Raw genomic sequence first — 18515 nt, forward strand, 5'->3', positions numbered from 1 at the left:
TGCCAACGTAATCAAGAATGAGAATGAAAGTTGAATCATGCTCAGTGAAGAATATTTTACTTTAAATGAATTTCATATGAATTCTGGTTAGTGAACCTTTTAAACTAGATGAAGTTCTATTGATTTAGGGTGGTCTGCTACTCTGAAAATAAATAAATGCGGATTAGAGCTGCTTGTTATTGAATTTGGATAATACTTGTTTTGGATTGGACGTATGGTTTTATCGTTGATTGGATTAGATTTAAATTTGATTTTGATGTTTTAATGTTAGATTTGGTTTAGTTTGTTTTGCATTGTGTTGTGATTTGTGGTATATTTAGATTTATGATAAGATTGTATTGGATTTAGATGAATTTTAATAGGATTATGATCGTAAAATGACCGACTTTGGTATCATATTTACGGAATTGGATTACGATAAGTATCAGGATTTGAGCCGATCAGAAATATTGGGTTCCGATGGGAATGGGGTATCTGAAATGCTGAGAGAGAACGAAGATTTTGGGTTGGATTTGTTTTTGAATGAATTTGGATTTTGATTGGAATATGGCTTGATTTGATTATGCAATATGAGATTGATTTAAATTGGCTTGGAAATAAAAATTGGAATTGAATTCGATTTGGATTTGGATTACATTTGGATTGAATTTGGATAGGATTTGGATTCGATTTGTATTGGATTCGGATTGTATTTTGATTGGATTCGGATTGGATTTGGATTGGATTTGGATTGGATTTTGATTGGATTTGTATGAGATTTGGATTGGATTTGGATTGGATTTGGATTGGATTTGAATTGGATTTGTATGAGATTTGGATTGGATTTGGATTGGATTTGATTGGATTTGGATTGGATTTGGACTGGTTTGACTTGGTTTGGATTTGGTATGGATTTGGATTGGATTTGGTTGATTTGGTATGGATTTGGATTGATTTGGATTGGTTTGGTATGGATTTGGATTGGTTGGATTGATTTGGATTGATTTGGATTGATTTGGATTGATTTGGATTGGATTTGGATTGGATTTTGACTGGATTTGTAGGGAATTTGGATTGATCTGGATTGATTTGGATTGGATCTGATCCGGATTGATCTTGACTGGATCTGGACTGATTTGACTGGATCTTGGACCGAACCTGACTGGATCTTGACCTGGATCTGGACTCGATCTGACCTGATCTGGCATGGACCTGACTGATTTGGACTGGATCTGGACTGATCAATTTGACTGGATTTGGCATGGATCTGACTGATTTGGTACTGACTGGATCTGGACTGATCTGGACTGGATCTGACTGGATCTGGACTGATCTGGACTGACTCTGACTGGATCTGGACTGGACTTGACTGATTGGCCTGGACTGTATCTGGACTGATCTTAGACTGACCTGGACCTGACTGATCAGATTGGACTGGATCTGACTGACCTAACCGGATCTGACTCGCATGGATCTGGCATGACCTGACTGGATCGACTCTGATCTGGCATGGATCTGGATTGGACTGGACTGACTCTGACTGGATCTGGACCGACTTGACTGACTTAGATCTGGATCTGGATGGGACCTTGATTGCATTTGACTGATCTCGATCTAGACCTGGACTGGAACTGACTGGACTTGGACTCTGACTGGATCTGGACTGGAACCGACTGGGCCTGACTGACTTGACTGGAACCGACTGGAGCCGGACTGGATCTCCGACTGGATCTGACTGGATCTGACTGATCTGGACTGACTTGGATCTGATCTGGACTGTATCTGGACCGGGATCTGGACTGACTCTGACTGGATCTGGATCGACCTGGACTGGACCTGGACTGGATCTGGACTGGATCTGACTGGATCTGGACTGACCTTGACTGACTGGACTGGACTGATCTGACTAGATCTGACTGGAACTGACTGACCTGGACCTGGACTGGACTCCTGACTGGAACCGACTGGCCTGGACTGGATCTGACTGGAACCGACTGGAGCCGACTGATCTGGACTGACTTGGACTGGATCTGACTGATCTGGACTGACTTGGACTGACCTGGACTGAACCTGACTGGATCTGACTGGATCTGGACTGACTGGATCTGGACTGACCTGATCTGGACTGGATCGACTGGATCTGACTGACCTGGATTGATTTGACTGGATCTGGACTGACCTGGACTCGATCTGGGATTGGACTGACTGACTGACCTGACTGGACTTGGACTGGACTGAGCCTGAACTGGATCTGGACTGATCTGGACTGGATCTGGACTGGAACTGACTGGACTTGACTGATCTTGACTGATCCGGACTGGATCTTGGCCTGGACTGACTGGACTGATCTGGACTGGATCTGGACTGGATTTGATCAGATCTGGACTGACCTGGACGGGATCTGGACGGGACCTGGACTGATCTGGACTAGATCTGGACTGGATCTGGACTGGATCTGGACTGAATCCGGATCTGGCCTGGACTGATCTGGACTGAACCTGACTGGATCCGGACTGACTGGCCTGACTGGATCTGGACTGATCTTGGACTGACTGGGACTGACTCGATCAGATCTGGACTGGACCTGGATGGATCTGGATGATTTGGACTGGATCTGGATTAGATCTGGACTGATTTGATCTGGATCTTGAACCGGATCTGACTGGATCTTAACTGAGCCTGACTGGACTTGACTGGATCTGAACCGACTCTGGACTGACTTTTACTGGATCTGAACCGATTTTGACTGACCTGACTGACTTAGATCTGAACTGGACTGGACTGATCTGGACTGGATCGATCTGGGCTGACTTGGTACTGGAACCGATCTGGGGCTGGATCTGGTACTGGATCTGGACTGAACCTGACTGGACTTAGATCTGGGCTGAACTTGGACTGGATCAAGACTGACTTCGACCGAACCTGGTATCTGATTCTGACTGGATCTGGTACTGAACCTGGATCAGACTGACTGGATCTGGACTGAACCTGGACTGGATCTGGGCGGATCTGGACCTGACCTGGACTGGATCTGGAAACGGATCTGGCACTGGAACCTGATTGGATTTGACTGACTGGATTGACTGGATCGACCGATCTGGATCTGGACTGATTTGACTGACTTGGACCGATCTGACCTGGACTCTTGACTGGATCTTGACTGGATCTGGACTGGATCTGGACTGACCTGGACTTGATTCGACTGGATCGACCTGGACTGGATCTGGACTGGATCTGACTGACCTGGACTGACCTGACTGACCTGGACTGGATCTTGGACTGGATCTGACTGATCTGGACTGGATCGACTGGACCTGGACTGACCTGGACTGGACTTGACCGACCTGGACTGACTCTGGACTGACCTGGACTGGATCTGACTGGATCTGACCTGACCTGGACTGGATCTGACTGACCTTGGACTGGATCTGGACTGACCTGACCTGACTGACTGGACTGGACCGATCTGGACTGACTCCGACTGACCTGGACTGACCTGGACTGGATCTGACCTGGATCTGGACTGGACTGATCGACTGACCTGGACTGGATCTGGACTGACCTGGACTGACCTGGACTGGACTGACTGGACCTGACTGGATCTGGACTGATCTGGACTGACCTGGACTGGACCTTGGACTGGATCTGGACTGATCTTGACTGGATCTGGACCGACCTGGACCGACTCTGGACCGACCTTGACTGGATCTGACTGGACCTGACTGATCTGGACCTGATCTGGACTGGATCTGGATCGACTTGGACTGGATCTGGACTGATCTGGACTGGATTTGACTTGACTCCTGGATCTGACTGGATCTGGAATCTGACTGACTGGATCTGGACCTGACTGGACCTGGACTGACCTGGACTGACTGGATCTGGACTGACCTGACTGGATCTGGACTGGATCGGACTGACCTGACTGATCTGGACTGACCTGACTGGATCTGGACTGACCGACCTGACTGGATCTGACCGATCTGGACTGGATCTGACTGGATCTGGACTGATCTGGACTGACCTGACTGACCTGACTGGATCTGGACTGATCTGGACTGGATCTGGACTGACTCTGACCGACTGACTGGATCTGGACTGACCTGACTGACCTGGACTGACCTGATCGATCGGACCTGGACTGATCTGACTGGATCTGGACTGGATCTGGACTGGATCTTGACTGATCTGGACCGATCTGGACTGATCTGGACTGGATCAAGACTGATCTGGACTGGATCTGGACTGACCTGGACTGGATCTGGACTGGATCTTGACTGGACTGACCGACTCTGACTGACTTGATCGACTGGATCTGGACTGACCTGGACTGGATCTGGACTGACTTGACTGATCTGACTGGATCTGACTGGATCTGGACTGACCTGGACTGATCTGGACCTGACCTGACCGGATCTGACTGATCTGGACTGGATCTGACCGATCTGGATCGACTGACCTGGACTGGATCTGGACTGACTTGACTGGACCTGACTGACTTTGGATCTGGACTGATCTGGACTGACCTGACTGGATCTGGACTGACCTGGATCTGACCTGACTGGATCTTGGACTGGACTCTGTACCTGATCTGACTGACCTGGACTCGACCTGACTGACTGACTCGATCTGGATCTGATCTGGACTGATCTGGACTGACCTGGACTGGATCTGACTGGATCTGGACTGGATCTTGGACTGGACTGACTCGACTGACTGACCTGGACTGACTTTGCCTTGACTGGTACCTGATCTGGACTGGACCTGACTGGGACCTGATCTGGACTGGATCTGGATCTGATCTTTAACTGATCTGGACTGACCTGACTGACTGGACTGATCGGACTGGACCGATCTGGACTGGATCGGACTGGATCTGGATCGACTTGGACTGACCTGGACTGGATCTGGACTGACTTGACTGGATCGACTGGATCTGGACTGACCTGGACTGGATCTGGACTGACCTGGACTGGATCTGGACTGGACTTGACTGATCTGACTGGACTTTGCTCTGACTTGGTATTTGATCTGACTGACCTGACTGGGACTGACCTGGACTGGATCTGACCTGATCTGGACTGGATCTGGACTGGATCTGACTGACTTGACTGGACCTGACTGGATCTGACCTGGACTCGACTGGACCGATCTGGATCAGACTGGACTGACCTAGACTGGACCTGAACTTTATCTGGACTGGATCTGGACCTGACTGATCTGGACTGATCTGGACTGACCTGACTGGACCTGACTGGATCTTGGACTGGGCCTGACTGGATCTGACTGGATCTGGACTAGATCTGGATCGACCCAGAACGGATCTGAACCTTTATCTGACTGACCTGATCTGGATCTGACCTGGACTGGCTCTGACTCGATCTGGACTGGATCTGGAACAGATCTGGACTGGACCCAGACTGGATCTGAACTCATCTGGACTGACCTGGATCTGGATCTGACTGGCCTCGACTGGATCTGGACTGGACCTGGACTAGATCTGGACTGGACCTAGACTGGATCTGAACCTTTATCTGGACTGACTCTGGACCTGATCTGGACTGGCTTTGACTGACCTGGACTGGATCTGACCTGACTGGATCTGGACTGGACCTGGACCGATCTGGACTGGATCGGACTGATCTGGATCTGACCTGACCTGGATCTGGACTGGATCTGGAACGGATCTGGACTGGACCTGGACTGGACCTGACTGGACTGGACCTGAACTGACTTTGACTGGATCTGAACTGAACCTGATCTGGAACCGTACTGGATCTGGACTGACCTGATCTGACTGGACCTGACTGGATCTGACTGGATCTGGACTGACTGGACCTGGACTGATCTGGACTGACTGGACCTGAACCGACCTGGACTGGATCTGACCGACCTGGACTGGATCTGACTGGCCTGACCTGACTGACCTGGGACTGGATCTGAACTGGACCTGGACTGATCTGGACTGGATCTGACCGACCTGGACTGGACCTGGACTGACCTGGACTGACCTGACTGACCTGGACTGACTGGGACTGGACTCTGACTGGATCTTGACCTGGATCTGACTGGATCTGAACTGAACCTGACTGATCTGACTGACCTGACTGGATCTGACCGATCTGGACTGATCTTGACTGGATCTGGACTGACTTGAACTGAACCTGACTGACCTGGACTGACCTGGACTGACCGACTTGACTGGATCTGACTGACTGACCTGACCTGGACCGATCTTGACTGGATCTGGACTGATCTGACTGGATCGGACCGGATCTGACTGGATCTGGACTGACTGACTGACTGGACTGGATCTGGACTGGACCTGGACTGACTTGACCGATCTGGACTGGATCTGAACTGGATCTGGACTGACCTGGACTGACCTGACTCGACTCGATTGATCTTGACTGACCTGACTGGATCTGGACTGATCTGATCTGGACCTGATCTGGATCTGGACTGACTGACTTGACTGGATCTGACCTTGACTGGATCTGACTGATCTGGACTGATTTGAACTGAACCTGACTGATTTGACTGGATTTGACTGGATCTGGACTGACCTGACTGATTTGGACTGGATTTGACTGGATCTGGACTGGATTTGGACTGGATCTGGATTGATTTGATTGATTTGGATAGGATCTGGACTGACCTGGACTGGATCTGGACTGGATTTGGACTTGATTTGACTGGATCTGGACTAGATTTAGATTTGGAGAAGGTTTGGATTGGATTTAGATTGGATTTGAATTGGATTTGGATTGGATTGCAATTGAATTTGGATTGGATTTGGATTGTATTTGGATTGGATTTGGATTGGATTTGGATTGGATAGGATTTGGATTTGATTTAAATTGGATTGGGATTGGATTTGATTTTGATTGATTTGGGATTGCATTATTAAGATTTCGTTCTGATCAGATTTGAATTGGATTTGGAATAAATTTTGAATATATTTGGATTGGATTTGAATTTCATTTGGATTGGGTTTGGATTTAATTCTTTTTGGATTTAAATTATATTTGGATTATATTTTGATTGGATTTGTATTGGATTAAAATTGGGATTGGATTGGAATTGGAATGAATTTGTATAAAATTTTGATTTGGATTGGATTTGGTAAAGAAAATTATTTTGAGCTTTTCAGTGAAATGCCTTCACTTGTTATAAGACGAGTTTGTACCATCCCATTCAATTCCGTTGGATTTGGTTGTTAGTTAGATTGAATTTTGATTGGATTTGAATTGGATTCGCATTGAACTTGGGTTTGGATTGAGTAAAAATTGGATTTGGATTTGATTTAGATTGGATTTGTATTTAAGTTGAATTGAATTCATATTGAATTTGGATTAGATTTTGATTGGATTGCATTTAAGTGGCTTATTGACTGCCTTGTGATATTTTGATCGAAAGTGTAAAACGGAAATAATTTCATATCAATTCATCCACATATTTGTTGTAGGATATCTTTAGTTATGGTAGTGGGAAATCCAATAAGATTTTTAACTAATTAAATCTGCTAAGCGAATGCTTGGGCAGAAAAATGGGTAATTTTTCGTTGGCGCTTGGTGCGATTTGTTAGAACCCCGGCCATTTGTAAATGATCCGCAATTGTAAAATGCAAAAAGCCTTGAAGTAGGCAATAAATGTTTGGTGTGATGAAGTTTTCTCATACACAGACATCATACAACTTGAGCGAAATAGAAAAATATTAGAAAAAGTGCACAAACAGAAGTTTAATATTAGATAACATTTTATGCCACGAAAAACTGCTTACGAACAAGACCGATCAGAGAAGAAACGTTTTTGAAGCAGAATGACCGATAAAAATCTTAATAAAGAATACTCTTCATAGCCCATAAGGGGATCCTGCTGTGTTCATTCGAGCGTCAAGCTCCAACGTCTTATATTTTAATTTGTTGAATACTGTGTCCATCTCCATGGTCTAATTTTGTATTTTTTTTTTGCGATACTGTTTTAATAGTTTCTTGAGCGAAGCGAGAGTCTCACGTGAACGGATAACATTCAATATCAATAAACTGCTGAATCTCGTCGATTCTTGCCGCGCTCGTATATACATTTGGTTGCGATCGCCTAAAACTATTCTACCCGGATGACATATACATTACGGTATGCTGCATAGGCCTAATCGCTAAAACCCATCTGACGTCATTTCATAGATTCCCAACACTGCTGTGGAATGTACCTCTGCTGGCTATGTATGCATGTACGAAGCAGAAATAAATGTGAACGAGGGCGTGCCTTCGTACGCTGTCATTAGCAAGCGAACTGCTGTTATTGCTTGTTGATTCATACATTTTTGTGTTGTTTAAATTTCAAATTAAATAGTTATTTGTGTTCTATTTTAAAGCATTTGTTTACTCTAGTGTAAGGCATATAACCATTGCAATATGGATTCATCAAGAATTCTAGCGGCCCTTATTTTAGTGTTCGCATTGTTCAGTAGCTGTGAGTATTTCAGATTGTGATGGAATAAAAACCTTATTTGCTATTTATTCAGACTGCTAAAGCCGAGAGTATTCTAACATACTTTAATTGTCAACAACAAATACCGTTCATTGATCGAGACATTGTTTCCATCGTTCTGGAGAGTGAACAAAACTTGTTGTAAACTGGTTAATTAAAATTACCATATCCCGTTCCAAGGTTCCGCCATGGAGTGCTACGTGTGCTCGAACCAGACGGGCAACACGGAAAAGTGTCTCAACACCATCAAGACATGCAACCAGGGCGAGGAGGCCTGCCTGACGGAGATCCGGTGGGGCAGTATGCCGTACTTTTCGCTGGGAGCGCTGAAGCAGTTCTACGTCTCGAAGCGCTGCGCCACGAAAGATGTGTGCGAGAAAACGCGCCGGAAGTATATGCCCTACTGTACGCACATTTGGTACGAGGATTGGGCCTGCTCGGAGTGCTGCCTGGGCGAGCGGTGCAACTATTATGTGATTGTGAGTATATGATTGTGGTGGAATTTAGTGCCAAATTGATTTACTTAGAATAGGCACATCATCGAACAATATTTTTATTCAATTTAGAATGCTTATTTTTATTTTATCAAAAGTTTACTGCTACATTACCAGTTCTTTTAATTAATCATCGGCGCTTAACTTTGCTAAACCAAGTGGTCAAATGTAATGTGGAGTGTATTCTGACTGTAGGCCAGCAGGAACCACTTTGAACACTCTAAGAGCTTAGTAGATTAGATGAGTTTACGTTCGTGTTGATAGTTTTACCGTGTAAAAATTGTCAAAACCTACAAACGTATCTATTCTGCTCAGCTCTTTTTGCTATTCGATGGTTCACTTCAAAAGATATTTTAGTAAGGTAAAGATTGTCGCTGTCGTCGCTGTCCGGAACATCTTTTGCTGGCTGGGATAGGTACGATGAAAAAAAAGTAGAAGGTTGTATCAAAGACACGATCGAGGAAGATCGCAAAGCAAAAAATTGCATCGTTGAGCTCGTGGCAGTTGAGGTTTTGTAAATTGTTAGTAATCAAGTAATCCATGATGTGTCTTTGAAACGGAAGTTCGATAAGAAAATTATTTTGAGCTTTTTAGTGGAATGTTTTCACCTGTCATAAGACGAGTTTATACAATCCCATGGAATTCCACCACTTAATTGTATCTTGACAGATACGTATTTCGACCTCAACAGTAAGGCCGTCTTCAGTGTCTCGTACTTGACTCGACTTGAAGGCCTTACTGTTGAGGTCGAAATACGTATCTGTCAAGATACAATTAAGTGGTGGAATTCAATGGGATTGTATAAACTCGTCTTATGACAGGTGAACGGAAATTTGTTAAGTAAAATATTTATTCCACTACCAATGTTCAAACGTATCAGACGTAATTAATTACGGTGTCAGGCCATTAGGCCGGATGGTCATTATGCCGAATGGCCATTAGGCCCAATCTTGTCCCATTGTTTGCTGTTGAAAATTGGCCAGAATGGACTATGGGACCAGAAGTTATAGCCAAAATACTATTTTTTATGATCGAAGCGCGCTAAAAAACCTCATTTATATTTTTTTATTATTTTTTGCACGAGAAAGGCACCAACACCGCTAGGTGGATTAATCAGGGTTTTTATGAAACTTTTGTGTAACGATGAATTCGGTCGCTGGAAGCACAGGATCGGGGAATGTTCAAAGAGGTGCAGTTCCATCTGGATCAAGGACAGGAAGAACTACTTTCGATTCTAGAGTGGTTCGTGCAGCCGGCAACAGCAGTGTAACCTTATCAATAGAGAAACTGATGGGCCGAGAAAACTACGAATTGTAGGCATTCGCTATGAAAATGATTCTAATACGAGAACGTTCCTGGTGTGATGTAGAATCAAAGACGGGTCAAGTGGTCGACGAAGATATTCAAATGCGAGCCTTGTCGACGATCTGTTTGAGTTTCGAACAGATCAACGATAGTCTGGTTATGGATGCCACAAATGCTCAAATTGAAATCCGCGTTTCAAGATCATTCGGCGAATTGGATTGCTGCAACAATTAACATCAATTCGTTTGGAAAACTATGCAAGTACGGAAGCTTATGTTGATGCATTATTCTCTACAAGTCACAAGCTAGCGAAAACCAAATTTCCTCTATTTGACAAGATGTTGGCTTCACTTGTGCTGATGGGATTGCCGAAGTATTACGCTCCGATGGTGATGGGCTTGGAAGCATCAGGTCAAGCTTTGAAGGCAGATGTTGTAACATCGAAAATACTTTACGATAATGTAAAACTAGGTCCACGGAGCGGAAAAGACGACGACGGAAGAATTTTAGCTCGGTGATAAACGTGTTACAATTGTCAGAAAGTTGGACATAATGCAGCAAATAGTCTTGAAAAGCTTCATACAAAGAGCAGCAAGGGAAGAGCGATATGTGTGGTTCTAGGCAGTTGACAATATGGACTGTGTGGCCCCAAATGGCTGGAACGAATTGTTATGACAGCAGCTCACCGTAGGTGCGTGTGCACGCCACGGAAGTCTGACCAGACGAGGCCGAGTCAATCCAAATCCGTTCCACATCCATCCAAATCCAGTCCAATCAAAATCTTATCCAAATCCTATCTAAATCCGTTCCAAATCCAATCAAATGCAATTCTAATTTAAATCTAAATCAAATCCAAATCCAACCAAAATCTAATCCAAATCCTATCTAAATCCGTTCGAATTCCGAATCATTTCCAATCCATTCAAAGTAATTTGATGATGGGATATGAAGCAATTCATAATGGTTTGTTCAATCTAAAACGCGAACTCATTTTTATCCAAATTCTAAAAGCCAATGTGGGAGGGTCGCAAGCAATATGCGATTCTGCTAGGTGGGTCGCATGTAAAACTAGTTTGGGAACATCTGGCCTAGGATATGACATTTATCTGAAATTTCGCAGAGATATCATACTTAAATGAGATAGCATAAGAATGTATCTAAATTTTAGACTTAGGTTAACCAGTACTATTAGCCAATAACTCCAAACTTATGTCTTTGTGAATGCTGGCAACGTTTTTGAGCTTCGTGAATGTTGGATATCTCATCCAACGGGTAATTCCGCTACGACTACTAAGTCAGTAAATTCCGAAATAAACTTCAAGATAATATATTAAGCCTTCCAAACAACTTTGTAGCATACGATAGATCTTCATATCTCTCAGATTTCGTTGGAACTAGGTTAACTGGTAGTCTCATGTACGCTAAAGTCGCCAAGTTTTACATTTCAAACTAAATTTATTTTAACCAAAATCAATGTTTCTGTGACCCACCTTGGGATTTTCTAGATTGTCAACCCTTTTCTCGGCAGTCTCCAGACACGTCTTGTGGTATTGCAAACCACAAACCATTTTTCAGCGGTCTCCCTAGTTTTGTGATTTTTCAAACCACAATCCATTTTCCAGCGGTCTTCCAGACGCGCTTTGTGGTTTTCTAAACCACAAACCATTTTCCAGCTCTTCCAGGCGCGCTTTGTGATTTTCCAAACCACAATACATTTTCCAGCGTCTTCCAGACACACTTTGTGATTTTCTAAACCACAAACCATTGTTCAGCTCTTCCAGGCACGCTTTGTGATTTTCCATACCACAATCCATTTTTCAGAGCGGTCTTCCAGACGCGCTTTGTGATTTTTCAAAGCACAAACATTTTCCAGCTCTTCAAGGCGCTTTGTGATTTTCCAAACCACGATCCATTTTCCAGCGGTCTTCCAGACACGCTTTGTGATTTTCCAAACCACAATCCATTTCGGTCTTCCAGACACGCTTTGTGATTTTCTAAACCACAATCCATCTTCCAGCGGTCTTCCAGACACGCTTTGTGATTTTCCGAACCACAAACCAATTTTCAGCGGTCTTCCAGACACGCTTTGTGATTTTTCAAAGCACAAACACTTTCCAGCTCTTCAAGGCGCTTTGTGATTTTCTAAACCACAATCCATTTTCCAGCGGTCTTCCAGGCACGCTTTGTGATTTTCCAAACCACAATCCATTTTCCAGCGGTCTTCTAGACACGCTTTGTGATTTTCCAAATCACAATCCATTTTGCAGCGGTTTGGAACAACCTTCTTTATGATTATTCAAACCACAATCTATTTTGCAGCGTTCTTCCAGACGCGCTTTGTAACAATACAAACCCATTGCCTTGTGTTTGTTTTAATCATCAAATATTTTAACACATTAGCACATTAACAATTGAATTCAACTCGCTTTTTGAAATCACCGTCAGGATCCAACAAATAATCTGGCAGGATCGCCAAAATGTGTGGCCCCAAATGGCCGGAACGAATTGTTATGACAGCAGCTCTCCGTGGGTGGGTGTGCACGCCACGGAAGTCTGAGCAGAAGAGGCCGAGTCATGGCTTGCTGCGCACTGATCGACACGCTGAGGTGTTAATGTATAATCACACGCTGATGGTAATTTACTCAAACTCCACATGGAACAAGGTGAATGATTCTGGTGCCATCACACACATATGACAAGACCTGGATGGAATCTACAAGAGAAGCAGGAGATCTCGTGTCAAGTTGGATCTGTGAACAAGAGTAACAAGAGTTTAAGATAACTGTGAACAAGAGTAAAATGTGTCGTATGTCTGGATTGCGTTGAAGGTTACGTGGAGGTGCAGGATGTACTGGATTTATTGTTACGTTTACGGTCGGAGGCTACTTGTATGGTGCTTGATAAAAAGGAGAAGTTTTTGCTTCGGGCACAGCAGCTGGTGGATTATATCGATTGAATAGTCAAACTCAGAATGCTTCTTTGTAAACCAAGGTAATGGTATGGCATAGGAGACTCGGTCATTTGAAAGTTCAATATTTGAAGCAACTGATGCAGATGTCAAATGCATTCGAATTGAAGAATAATGAGTAGTTGAACTGCATAGCATGTCTCCAAGGCAAACACTTCTTTTTTCCAGTACGTGAAAGTAGAGCAACTGAACGGCTGGAGCTAGTACATACAGATTTATTCGGACCATTCGAAGTACCAACCTTGGCGGGCAGCCGATATTTCGCGGCTTTTATTGGTGATGCGATTAGAAAGTTTTTGTCTATACACTGCAATCGAATCAAATCGAATGAATCGCAAAGCGTTCGACAATTTGGTAAGGCAACACAAATTGTCTGGTGTAATTCTGGAGGATGTAGATCTGGCGGTCCAGTTTTGTTTAAGCTTGGCAGACTCCTACGATTCTGTGGTGTTGGTGTTGGAGAGCACCAACGAGGATTATTTGACTCTGGATTTGGTAGAAGACCAAAAAACGTGCTGATGAACGAAACTGGCAAGCAAAGACTTTTTTCGGACCATCAGCGAAACAATCGCGATGACAAATGTATTGACAAGTGTCCCAAATTGGCCACATGAAGAAAGACTGTGACGTAACACAGATCGGTGAGTTTCATAATGAAACGTGACGCTACCACAAGGTCAAACGGAAGCATCATTCATTTCAAACTCGATCCATGAGCAAGAGACCGTCTGGTGATTCGTTTTTCGATTCGGTCGAGAAATTGTCATGCACGTGGCAAAAGAAGGTGAGGATCTAAACGCGAAGGAAGGCGTCATCAATAATCGAAATAATCATTCTGAAAGAGAATTTATGAGAGTTTGATGATAAGGTGAGTGTCCCTGTTATTAACATTTGCCAGGTGAAGCAAAATTAGCTTCCTTGCGCCCAAGGACAAGGAACCCTTTCGATGGAACACATCAGCGGATTAAGCAATACATCAAAAAGAATCATTCGGGTGTTTACGGTCCAATCGACCCACTAGATGGATCAAGATACTTTTTATCGTATCGATGACAAGATGTTCTTTGACAACTGGACTAACTGGGCTAAAACATCAGTCCAGTTAACGAGCGCCGCTTTTTAACTGGGCTGTCGAGGGGATCTACAATGCATTGTTATGATCAATGTTTTACATGGAACCACAACAATATACCATTTAGACTCCCCTCGCAGCCTAGTGTTTGTTTTTGTTTTTTGACGTATAACTGCTTTTTAACTGGGCTTTGGCCCAGTTAGCGAACGCGCAGTTAAAAAGCAGTCCAGTTAAAATGCGCCCAGCTAGCGAACTGTTGCTGTACCATATTGCGTGGAATCTGTTGAAAGATCGCTACGAGAATCCAAATATGCTCATTAAGCGACACATGTCAGCTCTACTGGCGATCAACCCATTGAAAAAGGAGTCCGCTTTGGGACTGTCAGAGTTGGCCGATAGTTTCGATCGTCATGTTCAGTTACTCAACAAACTTGAGACAGCCGAAGTGCACTGGAGCACGTTCCTCGTTGAGCGTTGACCTAGATCCTGGTACACTGCGAGAGTGGGAAACCCTTGATTTTATTCACAAAAGATCGCGAATTATAAAAACACTGATGCTCTCCCACCCAACCAATACCCAGTCTGAGCCCAAATCGCCAAAGTCTCGCTTCACAGCTTTACAGATAACATGAAGAAGTGCCCCTACTGCAAGCGCATCTCTTGTTTCAGTGCAACGGTTCTAAAGCCTGATTCCGCAACAACGCTTCGAGTTTGTCAAGAAGCATGGGCTTTGCATAAACTGCTTGTAGGGTACACACATGGCGAAGGATTGCTCCAGCAGTTCTTGTAAACAGTGCTTCAAGAAACATCACTCCCTGCTGCATCTCCCACCGTTTATGTCTCCTACGGTTCCTGGAACATCTGCAGCAGCACCAAAACAATCAACACCAGCTGTTATTGGTCAATCGGTACGCTATCGTACCAAGTCTCGCCACGCGATGCGAACGCCGCAGTACGACAACCGTCGGTTATGTCTAGAGCCACACAACTCGCGAGTTCGTCGTATCGGTCGCTTCAACAATCGTACTTGGTCGGTATTGCCCCCACCATTTCGCTTGCGTCACGCTTCGGAGATCATCTCCTGATGGCGGATCCTCAGTTCAATATTAGTCAAAAGATCGACCTCATCATTGGTGCTGAACTGTTCTTCTCTTTGTTGGAACAACATCAAATTATGCTTGCCGCAGGAAAACCCGCTCCTACAAAAGACCATACTAGGCTACATCGTCTGTGGAAAGGTCGCGGATCACAGACGACCACCTCGACAAGCAACTAGAACGTTTTTTGGAAATCGACAAATTCGACGCCGGGAAAGCCTACCCTTCCGACGAGAAACACTGTGAAGATCACTTCAAACAAACCGTTGGACGAGACTCAGCCGGGAGATACATCGTACGTCTTCCGCTGCGAGAGGAAATGCTGCCGATGTTAGGCGATTCCTACCAACTCGTACTTAATCGTCTCCAGTATATGGAGAAAAGGTTCGCTCTTGTTGAATCGCATATCACGAGTTTTTGCAGGAGTAGGAAAGTCTGGGTCACATAGAGGAGGTGAATTCGCGCGCGTCGTGCAGTCCGCAGCTTTTCCTACTCCGCCATGCCATCCATCGTCTTGAGAGTTCCATTATGAAAACACGAATCGTATTCGATGGATCCTGTCGTAACTCTACCAGTTTGATCGTTCCTTTTGTCGAACCAACAGTACAGCCAGGTCTGCACTGCTTCTGCGATACATCGAAAGCAGCATATGGTTACTGAATCTACGTCGCGTCTACGTCAACTGACGAATTCGGCAAATGCCACAGTCATCTAATGACAGCCAAATCTCGTGTCGCTCCACTACGTGGGCAGTCAATTCCTCGACTGTGCGCCACTCTGCTCGGTAGGCACTCTTCAGAGGAAAACAGATTTCGTCTAACCACCAACGTTTTGGGTGGACTCCAGCATTGTTTTGCACTGGTTGAAATATCAGTCTGGAAAGTCTTCGTATCGAACTGAATCGCAGAGGTCCAGCGCCTAATCAATGGCTCCAAGTGGAGGCATGTCCCGTCGGAGCTGAATCCTGCTGATCGTATTTCTCATCTCGACGGACGATTTGTGGTGGCATGGACAAAGTTTTCTCACGGACCCCGTTGACAGTTAACCCTAGTGGTTTCGACGCCGGAGCCCGACCTGATCGACATCAATCCGAATCGTCTGTCTCGTCTGCAGGAGATGCAAAAATCAGTACAGGACTTCTGGCGTTGCTGGCAACTGGACTACGTCAGTCAGCTTCAGCAGCGAGCGAAGTGGAAACAGCCACAGTCTGATGTCCGTGCTGGTCCGCTAGTGCTTGTCAAACAAGCGAACGTACCCCCGCTCCAATGGCCATCGTGAACATTTTTTATGATGCCTGATCTCAATTCCATCTGTTGGATTCGACATTGTGTGGCTAATGCATCCCAAAGTTGATTGCCTACATTTTGCCGATTAAATGCTTATTTAGATGCTTAAGGTCACTCCTGACAGAATCCAAGTTTCAAAGTGCTCGCGTTTTCGGGGGTACACCACTCGATATGGAAGCAACGCACAACTGTCATTTTTATTTTTTCACGCATGCTGCGACGCAGCAAAGCTGAATCAACAAAGATGACAGTTGTCCGCCGCCTCCGCATCGAGTGGTGTGCCCCCGAAAACGCGAGCACTTAGAAACTTGGATTCTGTCAGGAGTGACCTTAAAGCGCTAAAGGAGCGCTTCATGTAAATTTTCAACAGTTTAACGTTTATAATCAAAAGTTTCAATAAAACTGGCAAATTGGTGAAGAGTTTCCGAGTCTATTGATAAATAAATCTCCAAAATCCGTCGAAAGATAAAGGCGCTATTAACTTTCAAAATCTTACATAATTTCGTGACGTTCCCCAATTTTGAAATTTTCGTCTTACACCCTGTCTTCGAGTCTTCCCCTAAGACGTAGTTTACGTCAAAATAGGGACCATGTTGATTGATTCATCGATGCCTAAATCAATGTGGAGGGAGGCTGAAGCGTTAACTGAAGGTACCGCACCGGCAAAGTTTTGGAATGAATCCAAGCCGTATTTTTGAAATAAAAAACACACCATTACCGCCAGGTGGATTTATCAGAGTTTCTTTTTCTTTCAGAGTGGTGCACCACCCCAAACCATGTCACTGGCAGCTTTTCTGGGGACGATGGTCTGCCTCGTAGTGGCTAGATATTTATACAATATCTAAATTCTCACAACATACCACCTGGAGTAGTTCAACAACTCAACCATCTGTCCAGTACTCGGGTAAAATAAGGTAAAAGTGCAGCAATTAGAACTGATTGAGTCATTCAATCAGAAAAGACAAGAGAAAGTATTTTGATCTGCAACCGTATGTGCCTATTTTAAATAACTAGTTTTAAAATTAAATCGTGAATCTCGACCTTCGAAGTAACGAATCCGTCCTCAAGGAGCGAATTGTATTAAATATAGTGAGACAAATCATGAGTTGCACATTCCACTTTAGTTTTTAGCTAAGTTAGTTAAAGAAAAACGAACTATGCTATCGTTGTACTAAATATTTTTGTAACAAAATCGAATCTTATGAGAAAATAAACGTGACACATTCCAATTGGAATTCGGTGTTATTTTTAACTGAAGAGAAAAAAAATCCCATTCATCTATTCAGCTTTGATGCGACTGAGTTGGTGGTCTTGCAATCTTGCATGCAACCCATAGACGAACGAAGTGTGCCCATGCAGCAAGAGTTAATTATAGACACGCAGTGAAACGATTTTAGCTGTTCGTCCGCGTGCAATCGTCATAAAGATAAACAACAAAACCAAACGCAAGCAACAAGTGGTTTCAAGCATACGAGAAATTGGAATGAATTGATGCAACAAAAAAGTTACCCTGTTTCCGCCCGGGTTCGAACCGGGGACCTTCTGCGTGTGAAGCAGACGTGATAACCACTACACTACGGAAACCGATGGGGGCAGGGGCGTTCAAACGTGATCTGATTTCAAGGCATTTGACTTAGCTAGTTGCGGTAATCAGTGTTGGTACTTTTCGTGATCGTCATGCCGTCGTCAAGAGACGAAATGAAAATGAAGCGAGATCTCAATTTTAATGCATTCGAGCTAACAACGATGGCTAGTCGATAAAATGATTGTATTAGTTCTGATTTTCGAGTTGAAGTAAGACTAATAACATTATTGAAGCGG

At 44.4% G+C, this 18515-nt stretch overlaps 1 protein-coding gene and 1 non-coding gene across 2 annotated transcripts; one reads left to right on the plus strand and one right to left on the minus strand.

The window, feature by feature from the left end:
- Positions 1-8234: 8234 nt before the first annotated feature.
- On the plus strand, positions 8235-17929 carry LOC134211311 (uncharacterized). Its single transcript, XM_062688062.1, has 3 exons — positions 8235-8454; positions 8653-8951; positions 17450-17929. Exons 1-3 carry the CDS (start codon positions 8397-8399, stop codon positions 17537-17539), a joined length of 447 nt encoding a protein of 148 aa, XP_062544046.1. The 5' UTR covers positions 8235-8396; the 3' UTR covers positions 17540-17929.
- Positions 17930-18205: 276 nt separating this feature from the next.
- Trnav-cac (transfer RNA valine (anticodon CAC)) lies at positions 18206-18278 on the minus strand. The gene has a single exon. It is a non-coding gene; the product is annotated as a tRNA-Val (tRNA).
- Positions 18279-18515: the final 237 nt, after the last annotated feature.

Source organism: Armigeres subalbatus, chromosome 1, assembly GCF_024139115.2.
Source record: "Armigeres subalbatus isolate Guangzhou_Male chromosome 1, GZ_Asu_2, whole genome shotgun sequence".
NCBI classification, from domain to species: domain Eukaryota; kingdom Metazoa; phylum Arthropoda; class Insecta; order Diptera; family Culicidae; genus Armigeres; species Armigeres subalbatus.

Coding starts and splice junctions, on each gene's coding strand:
- LOC134211311 (XM_062688062.1), top strand. CDS start 8,397: ATGGATTCATCAAGAATTCTAGCGGCCCTTATTTTAGTGTTCGCATTG. Junction 8,455..8,652: donor GTTCGCATTGTTCAGTAGCT/GTGAGTATTTCA, acceptor TCCCGTTCCAAG/GTTCCGCCATGGAGTGCTAC. Junction 8,952..17,449: donor GGTGCAACTATTATGTGATT/GTGAGTATATGA, acceptor TTTTTCTTTCAG/AGTGGTGCACCACCCCAAAC.